The sequence below is a fragment of the Gracilinanus agilis genome, chromosome 2, assembly GCF_016433145.1.
Source record: "Gracilinanus agilis isolate LMUSP501 chromosome 2, AgileGrace, whole genome shotgun sequence".
Taxonomy (NCBI): domain Eukaryota; kingdom Metazoa; phylum Chordata; class Mammalia; order Didelphimorphia; family Didelphidae; genus Gracilinanus; species Gracilinanus agilis.
In genome coordinates this window covers 18,509,841-18,528,411 of record NC_058131.1, presented here as the reverse complement: position 1 = coordinate 18,528,411, position 18,571 = coordinate 18,509,841, and the positions used below count along the sequence as shown (strand labels likewise).

At 45.5% G+C, this 18,571-nt stretch overlaps 1 protein-coding gene across 1 annotated transcript in view; it reads right to left on the bottom strand.

Moving 5' to 3' along the window:
* Positions 1-9,887: 9,887 nt before the first annotated feature.
* STC1 (stanniocalcin 1) overlaps positions 9,888-18,571 on the bottom strand; it is a 22,878-nt gene continuing 14,194 nt past the window's right edge. The window contains exons 2-4 of the mRNA XM_044659260.1: positions 17,002-17,144; positions 14,243-14,454; positions 9,888-10,835 (exon numbers count right to left, since the gene is read on the bottom strand). Of these exons, the coding sequence (XP_044515195.1) occupies positions 10,565-10,835; positions 14,243-14,454; positions 17,002-17,144 (626 nt within the window). The 3' untranslated portion in view covers positions 9,888-10,564. The remainder of the gene's footprint in view (positions 10,836-14,242; positions 14,455-17,001; positions 17,145-18,571) is intronic.

The window sequence follows — 18,571 nt, the reverse complement described above, 5'->3', positions numbered from 1 at the left end:
CTCTCTGTGCCTTCCTCCACTTTACAGGGACCAATTGCAGTTTATAACTTTGCTTAGGACTGTCCAGGGGGCAGTCAACCATTTCTGAGTTGTCAGTAACTTTAGCACATGGGTTGCAGATGTCCCCCACTTATGTGTTAAGTAGGGTATATACACACTTCTGGTGATTAAATTTAAAAGTAGGTGAGGGGAGAGTTAATCCCATCTTCATACCTGTCACATAGTAGGTGCTTAAGAAATGCTTGTTAGCTGATTGTCATCCACCCCCCTACAATATAATCTAAGCAATACTTATTCCAAATACATACACACACACACACAAATATAGGTGCACACACACCTCTGTGTCAAGTGCTACAGTGGAAGAAACAAGATGAAACCATTATTTCCCTCAATGAGCATATTTTATCCTAAAATGAGTTTGGGCTAAAGAAATCTTATTTAAAAATGTAATAAAAAATATTTTCCCATTTAGACTAGAGAATTCTTAATTCTTGAGGTGCCTTTTGATTCTAACTTTCTATGGTTCTAGAAATACTTTGGATTCTAATTTGTGGGGATGGGGACCCATAAAGATGAAGCATCAAAGATAGTGAAAGCATGTAATGTAAATGGGGATGCTGAGTCCACCAAGGTAAGAACAAGAGGGGATATTCTAGTTGTCATCAATGTTTGAAGGGATATTATGCACAAGAGAAAGCAGATTTCTTCTGCTTGATCCTAGAAAACAGAATTAGGACCAATGGGTGGAAGTGGTAGATCTACCTTGATCTAGATCTAGCTTGATTTCAGATCGAAAGTCCATAATGTGGGTTTGTTTTGGCAGATATTCTCCAAGGTATTTTACTCTATCTATAGATATTTTATATATTTATTTTATATATACATAATATATGCATATAATTAACTATATAAACTATACAAATATTAATTAACTATATAATTAAAATGACAATCTTACCTAAACTAATCTATTTATTCAATGCTCTCCCAATTAATTACCAAATAATTATTTTATTGGACTAGAAAAAATTATAAAATTATTTTGGAAAAATAAAAGGTCAAAAATATCAAAGGAATTAATGAAAAACATAAAAAGGAAGGAGGTCTAACAGTGCCAGATTTTGGACTATATCATCAAGCAGTAATTATCAAAACTGTCTGGTATTGGCTAAGAAATAGAAAAGCAGATCAGTGGAACAGAAGAGACATAGATTATGGTAATCTTGTATTTGACTAAAGTAAAGATCCAAGTTTTGAGGATAAAAAAATCACTATTTGGTAAAAATTACCGGGGAAATTGGAAAGTGGTTTGGCAGAAACTAGAGGTAGACCAATATCTTACACCATTTACTGAGATAAAATCAAAATGGACACATGATCTAGGCACAAAGGAAGATATCATAAGAAAATTAGAAGAACAGGGAACTTCTTACTTATCAGGTTTATGGATAGGAGAAGACTTTATGAATAAACAGGAGATAGAAAGCATTGTGAGACATAAAATGGTTAATTTTGATTATATTAAATTAAAATGGTTTTGTACAAATAAGATGAATGTAGCCAAGATTAGGAGGAAAGCAGTAAGGTAGGGAAAATTTTTTTAAAGACAATTTCTTGGATAAAGGTCTCATATCTAAAATATATAGAGGACTTTGTCAGATATATATAAGAATATGAGCCATTTCCCAATTGATAAATGGTTAAAAGATACGAGTAGGGGACAGCTGGGTAGCTCAGTGGATTGAGAGTCAGGCCTAGAGCCAGGAGGTCCTAGGTTCAAATCTAGCCTCAGACACTTCCCAGCTGTGTGACCCTGGGCAAGTCACTTGACCCCTATGGCCCACCCTTACCACTCTTCCACCAAGGAGCCAATACAGAGAAGTTAAGGGTTTAAAAAAAAAAAAAAGATATGAGTAAACAGTTTTTAGGTGAAGAAACCAAGGCTATATATTACTATATGAAAAAATGTTCTAAATCATTATTGATTGGAGAAATGCAAATCAAAATAATGTTGAGATTTTATCTCGAATCTATCAGATTGACTAAAACAATAAAAGGGCAAAATGGCAAATGTTGGAGGGAATGTACAAAAATGGAGACACTACTACACTGTTGGTGGAACTGGGAATTGATTCAGCCATTTTGGAGAGCAATCTGGAATTATGCCCAACGGTTATGAAATTGTATATAAGATGATCAAGGAAAAAGGAAATGAACCTATGTGTTCTAAAATATTGATAGCAACTTTCCTTGTGATGGCAAAGAACTGGAAACTGAAGGGATGTCCGTCAATTGGGGAATGGCTGAACAAGTTGTGGCATATGATAGTGCTGGAATACTACTGCACTGTGAGAAATGACGAGCAGACTAATTTTAGAAACACATGGAAAGACCCACGGGAACTTATGAAGAGTGAAATGAGCAGAACCGAGAGAACATTAAATACAACAACGGAAATATAATTTGGAGAATGACTTATGTATGCCCATCTCCAGAGGAAGAACTGGTAAATAGAAATAAGTGAGATATAATTTTATATACACACATGTCTTTTTGTCAAATGATGCCTTCTCTAATGGGGGAGGGAAAGGAGAGAGGGAGATACCTGAGTATTCTAGTGTAACAAATTGATTAAAAAAAGAGAAACTTCACAATATGGTTAGGGACTTAGAGGGAGGAAGACCTGATTTCAAATCCTACCTCCATACTTACTAGATCGGAGACTCTGGGTAAATCACTGAAGTTCTCTGGGTCTCAGTTTCCTCATCTGTAAAATGTGGGGATTGGGCTTGATGGCTTCCAAGTTCCCTTTCAATTCTATAGCTATGATCCCATGAATTAGAGCTATCAACAAATGGAACAGGAGGTCTTTGATTTGAGTAATCGAGTAAGATGTGCCAGACACAGTGCTATGTGCTGGGATACAAAGGCAGATACAAAAGAGTCCCTGCCCCTGAAGAAATTCCCTTTTATCAGAAAATAGGAGACTTTTCCACACTCGAGGTCTTCGAAGGCAAGGGACTATTTTGTGGGGGCAAGATTGGATTTCTATTCAGGTATGGGCTGGACTGATGATGGTGAGGATAACTGGCATTTCTAGAATGCTTTAAGGTTTGGAAAGTATTTTCTAATCATCATCTTATTTGATCCTCAACAACTCTGGGAGGTAGAAGCTATTATTGTTTCCATTTTACAGATGGGAAAACAGAGGCAGACAAAGGTTAAGTGACTTGCCTTGGATGGCAGCAGTATCTAAGTATCTAAGGTGGGCTTTGCACTGAACTACCCAAATGCCACTCTGATTAGTCAGATTCCTTCATTCTCTGGGTTCATGTCAAGCTTCTCTGAAAGAAAACTGCAAACTGGAAGAACCTCACAGGAGCAGGAGCCCCCTAGAGAGAACCTAGGAAATTCGAGGTCCTGTGATAGATTGGAATAGCACTTTGGGAAGGTCAGGAAGTAAATCTGCCCACAGAGGGACGCTTGGCTCCTTAGCCATAGGTGGTAGACCTTTTCCTAAATAATTTGCTAGACATGGAATGGGGTCAACAGAGTTGAACAGAGAAGAAAGTGTAGATGGTGCAGTGCAAATCCATCCCCACTTCAGGAAAAACAATGGCCAGCCTCAGACACTTCCCAGCTGTGTGACCCTGGGCAAGTCACTTGACCCCCATTGCCCACCCTTACCACTCTTCCACCAAGGAGCCAATACACAGTAGGGTTTAAAAATAAAAATAAAATAAAAATAAAACAATGGCCATGCACATTTCAAATAGGGGGTATATGGGAAATGATAAGATGGTAGCCATAGAGAAACCTTTAGCCAGGAGTTCAGACAAGCTGAAGGAATCAGCTTGGGTGGAGGGGAGGGAGAGGAAGACCATGCAGTCCATATAACTACAGTGTTTCCCTGTTTTTGTGTCAACCAACCGCCATTAATTTTGACTTTCAGCATAAGTAACCATGGATTATAGCTAAATGAGACAGTAGCTTTCTTAAAATAGCAGCATAGTCCTTCAACTACATATTCTGATATATTCTGATGAATGTATAACTTTGAAGGAGCAATAATATTGGCTAATAATTATACAGCATTTTTTTTTGTTTACAAAACACTTTACGATACCCACTCATTTGATTCAGAAAATAATCCTGGGAAAGAGGCATTATTGTTATCACCCCCATTTTGGGATTAGGAGGCACAAAAAAGTTAAAGAATTTTCCTGAGGTCACAGTAAGTGTATGAGGCTGGATTTGAACTCAGGTCTTCTTGGACTCCAAGTCTCATGTTTAATCCAAGGTACAATGTAGCTGCTTCTAAGAAACACTGTTGATTGACTGAATGTAGCATGAATGTACAGGGAATATTCTTAGGATCTTAGATTTATCTTGTTATTATCCTTCCTAAAATCCAGAACTAAAAACAGTGCTCAAAACATGGTTTTACAGGGGGCAGCTGGGTAGCACAGTGGATTGAGAGCCAGGCCTGGAGATGGGAGGTCCTAGGTTCAAATCTGGCCTCAGACACTTCCTAGCTGTGTGACCCTGGGCAAGTCACTTGATCCCTATTGCCTAGCCCTTACCACTCTTCTGCCTTGGAGCCAATACACAGTATTGATCCCAAGATGGAAGAGAAGAGTTTAAATTAAAAAAACAACAACAACAACATGGTTTTACCAAGGCAGAAAACAGTCTACCTTTTCCTCAATTCCATTTATCTCTCAATGCAGCCCAATCACCAATCACCTGCTTGGGCTGCTATTTCCCATTGCTGGCACATAATGAGACCCAAATTACTTTCATCCAAACTGCTCACTTGCCACATCTCTCCCAACTTATATTTATGGAATTGATTGTTTGAACCTGTTTCTATGACTTTACCTTTGTCCCTATTCCACTCGATTCCATTTAACTCAGTTCAATATTGAGATCTTTTGGAGTCTAGACTCTGTCATCTGTTGGCACATTTGTTGTTACTTGTTAATTTGATCCGCATGCCATCTAATGCCTTTATCCAAGCCATTGATAAGCACATTAAACAGCACAGAGCAAAGCGCAGATCCTTGTGGCCCTCCACCAAAGACCTACTTTCAAGTTAATATTGAACCTTTGATCCCTGTTAATATTCATCACTAACCATGAAGGTTATTCATTCCACCACTTCCCAGAATCCACTCATCTAGCCTGCATTTCTCCATTTTGTCCAGAGGAACAGCAAGAGGGTTTTTCAAATATTTGGCAAAAATCTATGTAAACGGGGGCAGCTGAGTAGCTCAGTGGATTGAGAGTCAGGTCTAGAGACAGGAGGTCCTGGGTTCAAACCTGGCCTCAGCCACTTCCCAGCTGTGTGACCCTGGGCAAGTCACTTGACCCCCATGGCCCACCCTTACCACTCTTCCACCTATGAGACAATATACCGAAGTACAAGGGTTTAAAAAAAAAATCATCTATGTAAACGGTCATTTCAAGTTCCTTATGTTCTGGTTTCTCCATCTTTAAAATGAGGGGATTAGATTAGATGACCTCTGAGGTCCCTCCCAGACAGGATCCAGCACGAGTTGATCCATGGATCCATCAGAGGATCCTGTTATGGTGAGGATTTCTACAGATTTCTCCTGACCCACTAGCCCAGTTTGGGGATCGAAAAGACTCGGCTGGACAATAGGTCCTTTGAAGAAGATCTGGAGAGGTGGAGTTACTGAATTACGTACTTCAGTATGGGTCAGTGGTACCATCTGTCAGCCCCCAAAGCCAGTGAGATCTTGGACTGATTAAGAAGGAAAAGGGAGCCAATGGTCCCATGGTATTCCGCTCGGCTCAGATCTCCCCTCTGGGGATCATTTCTGGGAAGCAGTTTATGAAAGGCACAAGCAGGAGCTTGGAGAAGCTGGAGCCTATGTTCTATGAAGCTGGAAGGAGCCTGGGAGAGTTGATTTAAGCAAGATATAGAGGAGCTATAATAGGCTTTAAGGACAGAAGAGCTGTTACATGGAAGAGGGATTAGCCCTGCTCTGCTCAGTCCTGGAGAGCAGAATTAGGAGCACAGGGAGAGGTCGCAGACAGATTTTAGCTGGATATAAGGAAAAACTTGCCCCAGAACTCCCAAAGTGGGATGGACTACTTGGAGAGGTAGTGAGCTTACTGCCACTGGAGCTCTTCTAACAATGACTGGGTCAACAGTTATAGTGTCAAGATTAATGGTGTTATATTCATAATCTGGGAAGGGATGGATGCCACCTTGACGGACAGGGATGGCAGTTGGAAGACTCGGAATGTTTCCCAGATGAATTATGAATCTAACAATGGTAATAATTTGTTGCTGTTGTTCAGTTGGGCCCAGTTCTTGGTGACTCCATTTGGAGTTTTCTTGGCAAAGATACGGAAGTGGTTTGTCATGTTACAGGTGAGGAAACTGAGGCAAACGGGATTAAGTGGCTTGCCTAGGGTCACACAGTCAGTGTCTGAAGTCAGGAAGAGGGGGGGGGGTCTTCCTGAGCACTCTGTCCACTGCACCGTGAGCAGCTCACTGTCTCTAGCAATGGCTGGATGATCAACAATCATATAATACTTTAAGATTCACAAAGCGCTTTTGGACTTTCCCAACCCTTTTACTTTCACCTGTTCGGGTTGTCAGCTTTCTTTTGTGTATTATCTTCCTTGTTAGATTGTAAACTTCGTGAGGGCAGAAACTGTGTTTTTATTTGTATTTGATTTGACTCCCCAGGGCTTAGCATAACGCCTAGCACATAGTAGGTGCTTAACAAATGTTAATTGACTGACATATGTTATGGAAGTGCTATTATTATCCCCATTTTACAGATATAAACAGGTGAGCATTTTAGTGATTTGCTCAGAGCCCCAACAGCTGTGTCTGAGGAGGCTCTATAGCTCAGTGGAGAGCGAGTCAGGATGACCTAACTTTGATTCCTGTCTCAGACACTTCCTATGTGACCCTGGCCAAGTCATTTCCTTTATGACTACCTCAGTTCCCTTATCTGTAAAATGGGGTTGAAAATAGTACCTACCTCTCAAGGATTTTTTTGAGGATCAAATGAGACCATATTTGTAAAGCACTTTGTAAGTCTCAAAGCATGATTTAAATGCTAGAATGATTAGGTTTTGAACTTGGGTCTTTCTATCTCTGAGCCCGTGGCTTCTGGTAGGGGTTGGACTGGCTGATCATTAAGGATCCTTCCAACTCAGAGATTCTGTGATAATAAGATGAGATGTCTGCCTTTTACTCACAGAAGTAATTGATCCACCCAATGGATCACGGATTAGAGCTGGTCGGAAGCTTAGAGAGAAGTGGGACAAAGCTTTCATTTTACAGAAAAGGAATGACTTCCCTTACTTGTAGCTAGATGCCCACGTTCACGGAGAACGGGCATGGGGCGATTCCCCTAACAATCACTCCTAAGCTGGGGAGTTGTGGCAACTTTGTAGAAAAACAGGGGAAAGAGAGTTTGTAGCCATCACCATGAAACCTGTAATATATTTTCTGCCTATAGGTGGCAACCCTTCTATTCGTTATTAAGAATCCTGGTGGATCAGAAAAGTGTGTAGAGCAGAATATAATTTGAAGAGGGATTCCTGGCTCCTGTTTAAAGCTAGAAGGGGCCTTCAAGAGGGTCTGTCCCCACGTCCTTATTTTATGGAGGAAGAAACTGAGGTCTAGAGGAATTGACCGAGGCCACCTAGGTGAGGGGCAGAGCTGAAGAGAAAGGACCAAGAAATCATTCATTCATTATTTTCCCCAAAGTCCAGCTTGCCCTAGGAAAGACCTCCCCAGGATGCTTCTTTACAAAGCTAAGATGTGCCAGGAACATGACTTGAGATCCACCCCCTTTTAGATCACCAAAGCTGGCTCACGGATGCCTACGGGATGAAGTCAAGGGCATTCTTCAAATCATTGCATGGGAAAATTTCAAGAAAAACAATGAAAGACACCAAAGAGGGCAAAACATAAAACTTAACACTTTATTTTTTTTTTTGTCTCAGAAGGAATTCACTTCATATTAGGCTATGGTATCTTTTAATTATAAAAATAAGCAAAGAAAATAACTTGCATCTCTCATTACCATGATATGTTTTAATAACCTTTATATGCACATGGAGCTTAAAATGTAATTCAACAATAAATAATGACATATGCCAGATATGCTCACTGTTTATTCCAGTACTCAGCCCCAACCCCCTAAATATTTAAATTATAAATACATTAATGTAAATATAATGGCACAAAATTTTCTAAAGTGCAACCAGATCACAAGAGAAGAATCATGCAGACAGGTTGAGATCTGCCCTCAAATCACTCTGGGCAGGGAATGCAAGACAAAAAACTTTGGAACAGTAGGTATGGAGGAGACGGGGAGGAGCAAGAACAGAGGGGAGAAGCAAAAAAAAGAAAATTGATACATAAGAATCGCTTCTTTCCATAAATACATAAATTATATATGTACATATATGTATACATACATATATACACACATATATACATATATGTATATATATATATATATTTTTTAGAGGGGGTGTGAAGGAACCACAGCAAAAAGAAAGAATTCCCATGACTGATGTAAGACATTCCCCGGTGATTTCACTGAAATCCCAATTGCCCCATTGGGATCCTAGCTCAGTGGGACAGCTAGCGTGGGTATGGACACACAAGCCATTAGCTTTTCTTGTTTAGAGAAGTCATCGACCCTACCTGATCAGGGGGGACCCAGACTATGGTTCACCCAATGTCCAAAAAGATGATGTAGTGCCCATTTCTTTGGGAGTGGAGAGCTGGAGGTGACCCTTCTGGTCAACAGGCTCAGCTCATGGCCGAGTGTCCCCGAGGATGGGCTTCATGGGGGATTGGGGGAAGCAGGCTGGGGGGAGGAGGAGGGGCAGCAACATTCACACGGCTGCTTTGGGTACCTTGGCAGCAAGTGATTCGTTTAAAGGCTTTGTGGTAAGGTTGGTTGTATTGCTTTCTCTTTCGCTAGAGAGCTATCCTGCCCTTGTCCCTTCTCTCTTTGGGAATCTATCAGATGGGGTCAGCTCCTGCATCTATTTCAGGGAGAATGAAGCACCAATAAGCAAGTTTAGAAGGCCTGACCTTCCGTGGGCAGCGCTGCCTGGGAAGGACCGCCACGTTCAAGGATGGTGGCCTGGAGAAATTTCTGGACACAGATCGAGAAGTTACTCATGATACGGAAGCCTCGGGAGTAACCCGATGAAGCCATCAGCTCTGGTGTGGGGCACAGGGGGATTTTAGATCTCCGTCTCTACCTTTCTCTCCCTGCAGAGGCGCAACGCTGTCCCCTGCCAGCCATCCGACGATGGCCGGCGGCGTGATTAACGAATAGACAATGGAAAAGGCCAGAGATTTCTACTAACGCCAGATGGCCCAGGTGGATTCGAACCCTTTCAGCCCCTTGCCATTCAAAAGAGAGAAGGATGAGCTACTTGTCTCATGCCCTCACCAGCCTATTGCCACGGGGGTGGCCCGCCTGGAAGCTACGATCGCTAAGACGGGGGACACGCCGCTCTGGTTTGCCTCCCCTTGCCCTGTGCGGTGGAGAGTCGCTTCCTCGCCAGATTTAAGTGAGCAGCCTCAGATCTGAGGGGCTCTAACGAGGAGGCCGACCCAGTTTAACAGAAGCCCAACTCGGGTTCCGAGGCAGAGGGAAGCTACGGCTGCTGCCTTCGTTATAATTAAAGAGGGGGAAAAAAGGCCACAAAGAGCACATCTATATCTTCTCGTCATGAGATAAGCGACTATTCCCAGAAGAGAAAAAGCAAAGCTACGTCATGAGGCTAAATCTCTAGGCAATAAAGTTATTATTATCTGCTGCTCGGTCCGAGCAGCCTTCTCTGGTATTTATTTACAGTGTGTAAGTCCTCAGCTCTTTACATTCCACAGTTAGACCTTAAGATATGCTAGTTTTTAAGACAATTGTTAAAGAGACTTTTAAAGCTCTGAGCAGTTACAGTACGTGGAGATAGGAGTCTGATTCTCTATCGAAATGCACAACGTGACAGGCCGGAGAATGAGGCTTGAGCACTTTGGTAGGGGAGCCCCGAATACAAAAGGAATCCAGGTCGCCTGAGACCCTCAGACTGAAAGCACAACATTCATATTCGTCCATGGCCAGCACAGATTCATAACACGAACTCCATCCATTCGGCATCTCTCGGTGTGGGCGAGACTAAGCCTCGGGGGACGACTATTCTAGGGGGCTCCACACCTTCCATGGGGGAGAGCACAGACGGAGGGACGGACGCGGGGGTCGGAGGGCGTTTGGGGAAGGGCACGGACAAGGGCGGTTTCCATCGGGGAAGAGGCTGTTCAGTTCTCGGGGACGTTGCCTTGGCAATGGCGGGACGCTGGACACAGAAGCCTTGTTGCATGCGGTTGTCTCTAAGGGCTGGAGGGTGGGTGGGAGGAAAAGGAGGGCAGAAAAGAGGAACTACTTTGAAATGAAAAGGCTGACAAAAGTAAAGGAGGCACGGCACACTCAGGGCGGGCACATCGTCTCCCCTAAAACGAAACCATCTCGGCGGGGGGCCTCGGCTACGCGCTCTCGGCCGATGTGCGTTTGATGTAGGAGGTGGTGGCGCCCTCACCTCGGAGGTTCTTGAAGAAGATCTTGAGCTTCTGAGGCTCGGCCACTCGCCTTCGGTTGAAGTCAGCCCGGGGCTGGACCTGGGCACAGTGGTCCGTCTGCAGCAGGTGGAAGAGACTGGCCATGTTGGGGCCGATCTTCTCCATCAGGCTGTCCTTGATTTTGCTCACCGTCTTCTCGTCGCACTCCAAGAGGCTACGGACGAGCCTGTTGTAGTATCTGCGGGAGAGAGGAAGGCAGTTCTCGTAACTGAGGCTGCCTAGGAGAGCCATGAGGAATGGCCAAGGACTCATCGAAGGCTCCGGGGAACTAGACTGGATGGGGGTGAGGGGAATCGATGGGAGAATGGAAAGCAGGAGAATCGAATTCAATTCCCTGTGGCTGGCACAGTGTACAAATCCAGCCTCAGACATGCAGTAAGTAGCTGTGTGAGCCTGGGCAAGTCACTTAACTCCCATTGCCTAGCCACTGCTGTTGCTCCTTGGGTACGTCTACCCAATGATGACCTTCGTCCCCTTATCCAACCTTACTATTTCTTATAGGCAGAAGATCTGGGTTCAAGTCCTGATTGGTGTTTACTATCTATCTAATCTCAGGCAAGTCTCAAGCTCCCTGGACCTCATATTCTCCACCTCTGCCAGAAGCCTCCTATTTCCAGGTCCATGACCTGCTATCCTTACACCTAGCACAGGACAGGGCTTGTAGCTGACAAGGCAGAGAAAGACAAAAGAGGTCACCAGCCCTGACCACTTGGCAACCCTTGATTGAAGTCCAGAAGCACTTGTAGGCACCTATGAAGTGCCAAGATCCCAAGGTGGGCCAACACAGCCCTTCTAAGCACTTTCTCGTTTGAGACTCAACCATTCTGGGACTATTACTGTCCCATTTTACAGGCAAGGAAACTGATGCAGGCAGAAGTGATGTAACCCAACCAGGGTCACACAACTGGCATCTGAGGCAGCTTTCAAACTCAGGTCCTCCTGATTCCAAGTCCATCATTCTCCAGGACACACTATGCTAAGGGATGGCAATATAAAGAAAGGCAAAAAATGGTCCCAAAGCCTCAGTTTCATCATCTATAAAATGGGGAGAACTCTTTGAGACCCTTCCTCACTGGTATGTTGTAAAGCCCCAAAGGCATCCATTTAGAGCCAGATGAGGAATAGGATTAAATGGCTCGCCAAAATCACAGAGGTAGAAAGTGGCTGGGGCAGGATCTGAACACAGATCTCCTAACACACTTTAGTGACTGGAACATGCAGGCTGGCTCTTGATGGATGCAAAAAGCCTGTTACAAACTTTAAAGGGAAGGGTCTCAGTGGGTTAGTATCTGTGGCTCCCGTCAGTCTAAAGGAACAGAGCCTTGAGTAAAGAGGAGCCCCTGGGGAGGAAGATCCTGGTTCGAATTCTCTTCCCCTCCTGTGACAAGTCCGCCCTGAAGGCTGAGCTTGGTAAAGAGTCCTTCCCAACTTTCTCACGAGAACACAAGTTTCAATCTGAGCCCAGGCTCGGGCTCCTTTCGGCCCGGAGTCCATGCTGCTTAGGAACTCAGTGTGTGAAGATTTATAAATAGCCCTTTGTTTCCCTCGATCAATATTATTCTCCTGTTTCCTGTCCCCTGTCCATGCACCAGAGAGGTGGGAAGCGTCATCGGTGACACGCACTGGCTCTGGAGCTCCCTGACCCTCCGCCGCCTTCCCCGATGGCCCCAGCCAGGTGCCCTTGGCAGTGGCCAAAGGCTCCCTCTGGCCGGGCTTAGCCCATGGGGTGGGCACCTGCCCTCCCCCATCTGGCGCTGCTGCTGGGCAGGGTGGGCTGCCAGGGGAGGCTCTGCCTCTCCTCCCCCACCTGACTTCAGATAAGTCACAGGAAAGTGGAATGGACTGTTAACTACTTCCTTTTCTGCCTCCGTGCCAACTGGCACAGGCTGTGTGTGTGTCTGTGCTGAGATTGGGCTGGGAAAGCAGGATGTTTCAGGGGAGCTGAGATCTCGGCGAGCGCAGGGCAGCCCGGCAAGGAACCGGAAAACTCTGCCCTTCTAAACAGTCATAAAATTAGCTGCTTCCAACAAAAGCACTGGGAAAAAAGGGTTCTTTGAAAATGGGGGGCTCCGAATGCCAGCTCTGGCTTCGCGGAGACCTGCCCCACAGAAGCTGGGTTCAAATCCCAGGGCTGCCAGTTACCTACTTTGGGTAAGTGACTGAACCTCCCCTTGGCTCTGGTCTCCTCATCTGTTCAATGGAAAGGGTGAACTAGATGGCTCCAGGGGTCCTTGGCAGCTTTAGATTGATGAGCTGATGGGCAACAGAAGAGGATCAAGAAGAAGGGGGCGGGGAAAGAGAGAGACAGAGACAGAGAGACAGAGACAGAGAAGAGAAAGAGACAGAGAGGCACAGAAAAAGAGAGAGACAAAGACAGAGAGGCAGAGACAGAGACAGACAGAGACAGAGAGACAGAGACAGAGATGGAGAGAGACAGAGAGATAGAGAGAGACAGAGACAGAGAGACAGAGACAGAGACAGAGAAGAGAAAGAGACAGAGAGGCACAGAAAAAGAGAGACAGAGACAGAGATACAGAGAGAGACAGAGATACGGAAAGAGAGACAGAGACAGAGAGAGACAGAGAGTGTGTAATTGTTGATCCTGGGTGAGATTCAGGGTAGAATTCTCAGGACTGGCTTCAGACCCCCTTACTCCATGCAGTGTAGCAGTTAGCAGTAGGAAGACTTGGGTTCAAATCCTGCCTTTGAGGCTGGCTAGTTTTTTGACCCATGGAACCTCCCTGAGACTGTAAAATGGGGACAATAAAGCACCCTGTCCCAGGCTTGTTGTGAAATAAAGTACTTGGCAAAAATGAAACTATGACATTAATTAAATGCCTATTATTAGCAGCTGAGCTTGGAGCCAGCAAACCCTTAGCTCAGTTTCCCCTTCTGGGAAAATCTTTACATTTACCTCTCCAGAGCCCACGTTCTTCACCTTTAAAATGGAAATAACCCCAGGATCAGAGATCTAGAGCTAGAAAGGACCCCGTACCCTGCAATTTGCTCAGAGGTTAAGCAACTTGCCTGTGGTCAGTCAGTGCATAGATACTGAGTCTGGGACTTGAGTCCTACATGTTGAGCTGGAGCTCAAAGGCCAGTAAACAGGTGGGAAAAGTGGGGCCCAAAGAGGGAGGAGGGCCTTGGCCGTTTACTCCAACTGAGGAAACTGAGGCAGAGAAAGTATAAGTGATGTATCCAGGGTCACACAGTCAATGTGGGAGGCCGGATTTGGATGCTCTACCCGCTGCCCCATTTCACAAGTCACTTTACTTGTCCAGATCTTACTTTTCTCTTCTGAAAAAGGGGTTCTAGGAGCTCTGGATGAGTTCTAGGGGCACTCCCTGGTAGGACACGCATGGTCCTATACACACTCTGGAATGAAATCTGAATTTAAAGCCAGCCATTTTGGTACATCTTCAATGATTCCTCCTACATGCAGTGCAAGCTGCAGGAATGGTCAGCCCCAAATGGCCTGCGGGTTGGCGGAAGGCTCGGTGCAGAGTTCTGGTCTTGCCAGTTGTCAGTGGCGTCTCTTCCCTCCAACCCTCCCCCCTAACTTTGGCTTAAGGAGTCACGGCGTACCTGTTGGAATAGTGACTAGGCAGCTGGACCACTTCGGTGATGGCTTCGGGATTCCTCTTGGCCACGTCGCAGATGTCCAGCTTGCGGTAACACTCCTCTTGGACGTCTGAGATCATCCGCTGGAAGGTGGAGCATCTTCTGATGGCCAAGAAGACCTTGGAGGATATGCCGTTGGCGATACACTTCAGACTTTCTTTGACGAAGGCCTTTCCCTGAAAGGTCCGGGGGAAAAGGAGAGATTTAGCATAGGCTGGGATCATTCCACGCCATAAGCATTTAGTAAGCACCTACTGTTTACAAGGCATTGTGGGAGGTGGAAAGGTACATCACAGATAACGGCAAATAATTCGAAAATACATCTGAAGAAATTTTAGAGGAAGCCAACAATTGGCAACGGCGTAGGACGGGGTTGGAAATGAGGATCGACCCTTACGGGGTAAGATTGGCCCTTGAGCTGAGCCTTGAAGGAAGTTGGGGATCCTACAAGGAAAAGGTGAGGAAGGTATATATTTCACATACTGGGGACCAGCTCGGTAAAGATACTGATATGGGAAATGGCTTCTCCTGTGAAGAAAAGCAAGATGGCCATTTTGGCTGGGCTTCAGAGGCTTTAAAATCTAAAATGCCAATCCTAAAGGCAATAGGGAGTCCTTGAGCCTTCTTGAGAAGGAGAGAAAGGAGCCCTTTGTTTTAGGAATGTCATTTTGGCAGCTATATGGAGGCTGGATTGGAAGGGGAGAGGCTGGAAGCAGGGAGAGCACTTGATAATAATCCAGAGGAGGAAGGTTATGACCCAAGTTGGTGAGTCCCCTTGCCCAACCTCTTGATTTTACTGGTGAGGAAACTGAGTCTCAGGGACGTGGGACAACTTGCTCATGAGCACATAGGGTGTTAGCAGAGGAGCCAATTTGAACCTGGGTCCTCTGACTCCAGGGCCATTCCGGGGCTCAGGCTGCACTGAATCCCTTTGTCCTACCATAGCTGACCCTTGTGTATCTCTGTCTACTTGACAAAGTCCTCATGGGATTCTGGGAAGGATTGATTATTAATAACAGCTATCATTGGTACGGCCCTTTAAGGTCTGCAGAGCATTCTACACACATCACCTCCTTTGATCCTCATAACCACTTTGGGGGGTGTGTGCTATTATTATCTCCATTTTACAGAGGAGGGAACTAAGGCACCAATTATTTGAATGACTTGCCCAGGGCCACACAGTGAATAAAAGTCTGGAACAGGATTTGAATTGAGCTTTTCTTCCAGGGTCAGCTCTCTATGCATAGCATCACCTCACTGTCTCGTTATTATTTTTTAAACCCTTAACTACTGTGTATTGGCTCCTTGGTGGAAGAGTGGTCAGGGTGGGCAATGGGGGTCAAGTGACTTGCCCAGGGTCACCCAGCTGGGAAGTGTCTGAGGCCGGATTTGAACCGAGGACCTCCTGTCTCTCAATCCACTGAGCCACCCAGCTGCCCCCTTGCTGCCTCATTATTAAGAGACAGGCAGTCAAGTGTGGCGGTCAGCTAGGTGGCCCAGTGGAAAGAGCACCAGGCTTGGAATTAGGAAAACCCCTCTTCCTAAATTCAAATCCAGCCTCAGATTTTTCCTAGCTGGGTGACCCTTGGCAAGTTGCTTAATCCTGTTGGCCTCAGTTTCCTCATCTGTAAAATGACAAACTACTCCAGTCCGTTTGCCAAGGAAACCCCAAAAGGGTCACAAAGAATCGGATGTGACTAAAAAATGACTAAACCATAGCCGAATGGGGATAAAACGCTAAACTTGTAAAACTTCTCTCAGAATCTTCCTCTGACGCTTGGTAGCTGGGCGAGCTGGGCCAAGCAAAGTGGGGCCTCCAGGGCTCTCTGCTGCCTCAGTCTCCTTACCATGTCCCCGTCCTACTAAAGCCATACCCTCCAGGGCCAACGGACACGATGACGCTGGCTGTGGGCAGGGCATTGTGCCAACCTGGTGCTGTCAGTGAGCCATCTGAGTCCATATGAGGACTCACAGGGATTTTTTTTTTTATAAGTTTTTTTTTTGTTTTTTTTTTTAAACCCTTGTACTTAGGTGTATTGTCTCATAGGTGGAAGAGTGGTAAGGGTGGGCAATGGGGGTCAAGTGACTTGCCCAGGGTCACACAGCTGGGAAGTGGCTGAGGCCGGGTTTGAACCTAGGACCTCCTGTCTCTAGGCCTGACTCTCACTCCACTGAGCTACCCAGCTGCCCCCTTCACAGGGATTTTTAATGCACCTGCTCTAGTCCCTCCACTCCCCGCCCCCAATCCCCTTGCATTGTCACGAGAGAGGAAAGGAGATGATATTAGATATTAGAGAGAAATGTGGCAAAGCTCAGATTAGAGCTGGAAGAAGGAAAGAGACCATCACTTGGCTCCGTTTCCAGAAGGAGAACCGCCCAGGACCCCAGGAGAAAAGCTGTTTGGAAAGGCATCATTCATAGGCTTAGAACTGGCTCCCTTACCTGCATCCCACCATCCCTTTAGAGCTGGAAGGGACCTGAGAGGTCAGCATTCCCCTCCCTCCCCCCTCAATATTACAGGGTGGGAAACTGAGCTTCGGCAAGAGGAGCAGAAGCAGGCTCTGATGCTCTCATTCCATCCCATCCCTCCTAGATCAAACCCTCGTGCCAAAAGGACTTGGGTGGGGGAAAGGGCCGAGGGAAGGCGGCCTCTGTCGCTCCATCTGACCGTTTGCCTCCATGCCCTACCATGAGGGGACCCTCCCTTCCCCGAGCCTCCTTACCTGAGTATCGAATTTCGCAGCACTGTACAGGAAGGATTTACAGATGTCATACATGCCATCTGTGTCACACGTCGTGTTTTCCAGGCATGCAAAAGCCCCGCAGCCCACCTGCAGAGCGCTGTTGAGGCATCGGATCACTTCAGCTGAAAAGAGGAGGAAAAAATATGGATCAGATGGGCTGGGGGGAGGGAGGGATTCAGTCTGGGCACAGTGGGGGGGACAAATGAAGCCTCTGGAGGTGGAGTCAGCAGGTATCCTAGGGAGAGAGCCCATGGTATGGAAAAGGAAGCATTATTTTAAAGTACTTTTTATTAGCTCATCTATTATTATTATCACTAATTTATTTATTATTATTTTATTTATTATTATATTATATTATATTTATTTTATTATTATTATTTTATTTCATCTATTATTAAATATTAGCTCATCTCACCCTTCCAACAGCCCTGAGAGGCAGGTGCTATTATTATTCCTATTTTACAGATGGAGAAACTGAGGCAAACAGAAATGTCTTGGCTGCCAGGGTCACACAGCTAATAAATATCTTGAGGTCACATTTGAACTGATGACTCCAGGCTCCGTCCACAATGCACTAAATAGCTCCAGCCATGAAACCCAGAGATGAGTCAGTTTTGTCATCAAGGGGAAGAAGGGTAGAAGGAATACAAAAGAAGGGGAGCAGGGGATCTCCCCAAAGGTATTCTTCCTTAGAGCCTCCAGGGGACCTCGGAGGATACTAACTAGTTCACTGGGCTTGGGGGGGCCAGAAGGGCAGGACTCAGATTCCATCTCAGACATCACCAGCTGGGTTGACCTTAGACAATTCCTTTCTCTCCCTCTAAAGTGAAAGGATGGGAATCCATGGCCTCCAAGGCCCTGTGGGAAGCCCAGAGGTGACCTTGTCCAAGGTCATACAAGGATATGATGCAGAGCCAGGATCCGAACTCAGGTCCTCTGATTCCCAACTGTGTGTGGCACAGGTTTAATTGGACAGAGAAAAGCAGGAAGGTATCTTCCCTTTCCCCCTCAAAGTACCTTGGGTCTAAGAGTCGGAAGACCCGCTAGCTGTACCCCTTTGGCCAAGTAATCGAAAGCACCTTTTTTGAACCTCAGTTTGTTCATCTGTGAATGGGGCAATAACACTATCCACACTCCCTAGCTCACTGAGCTGTTGGGAAGAAAGCTTTGCCCAATTGTTGGTAGTTATTATCTACACCACTGCTGCTGCCTTAGGCTGAAAGGAATTTCAGAGGCCATTAAACAAATCCATTACAACATCAGAGGAAAGGGATTCCCAAGAAGATGAAGTGACTTGCCCAAGGTCATGTAGGAAGTGAACAGTCAGAGGGAGACTTTGAACCCAGATCCAGGGCCACAAGAGTCTGTGATCATCCCACAACGTCTCCCTTGTCTTTGTTTTAATAAGGCATTCTAGACACCAGCCTAGGCTATTAGGTGAGAAGGAGGAGGAGGAAGGAGACCAGTCCATTAGGCTCTAGAGCTTATTCAAGAGCATCCTTAAGGGGGCAGCTGGGTAGTTCAGTGGATGGAGAGCCAGGCCTAGAGA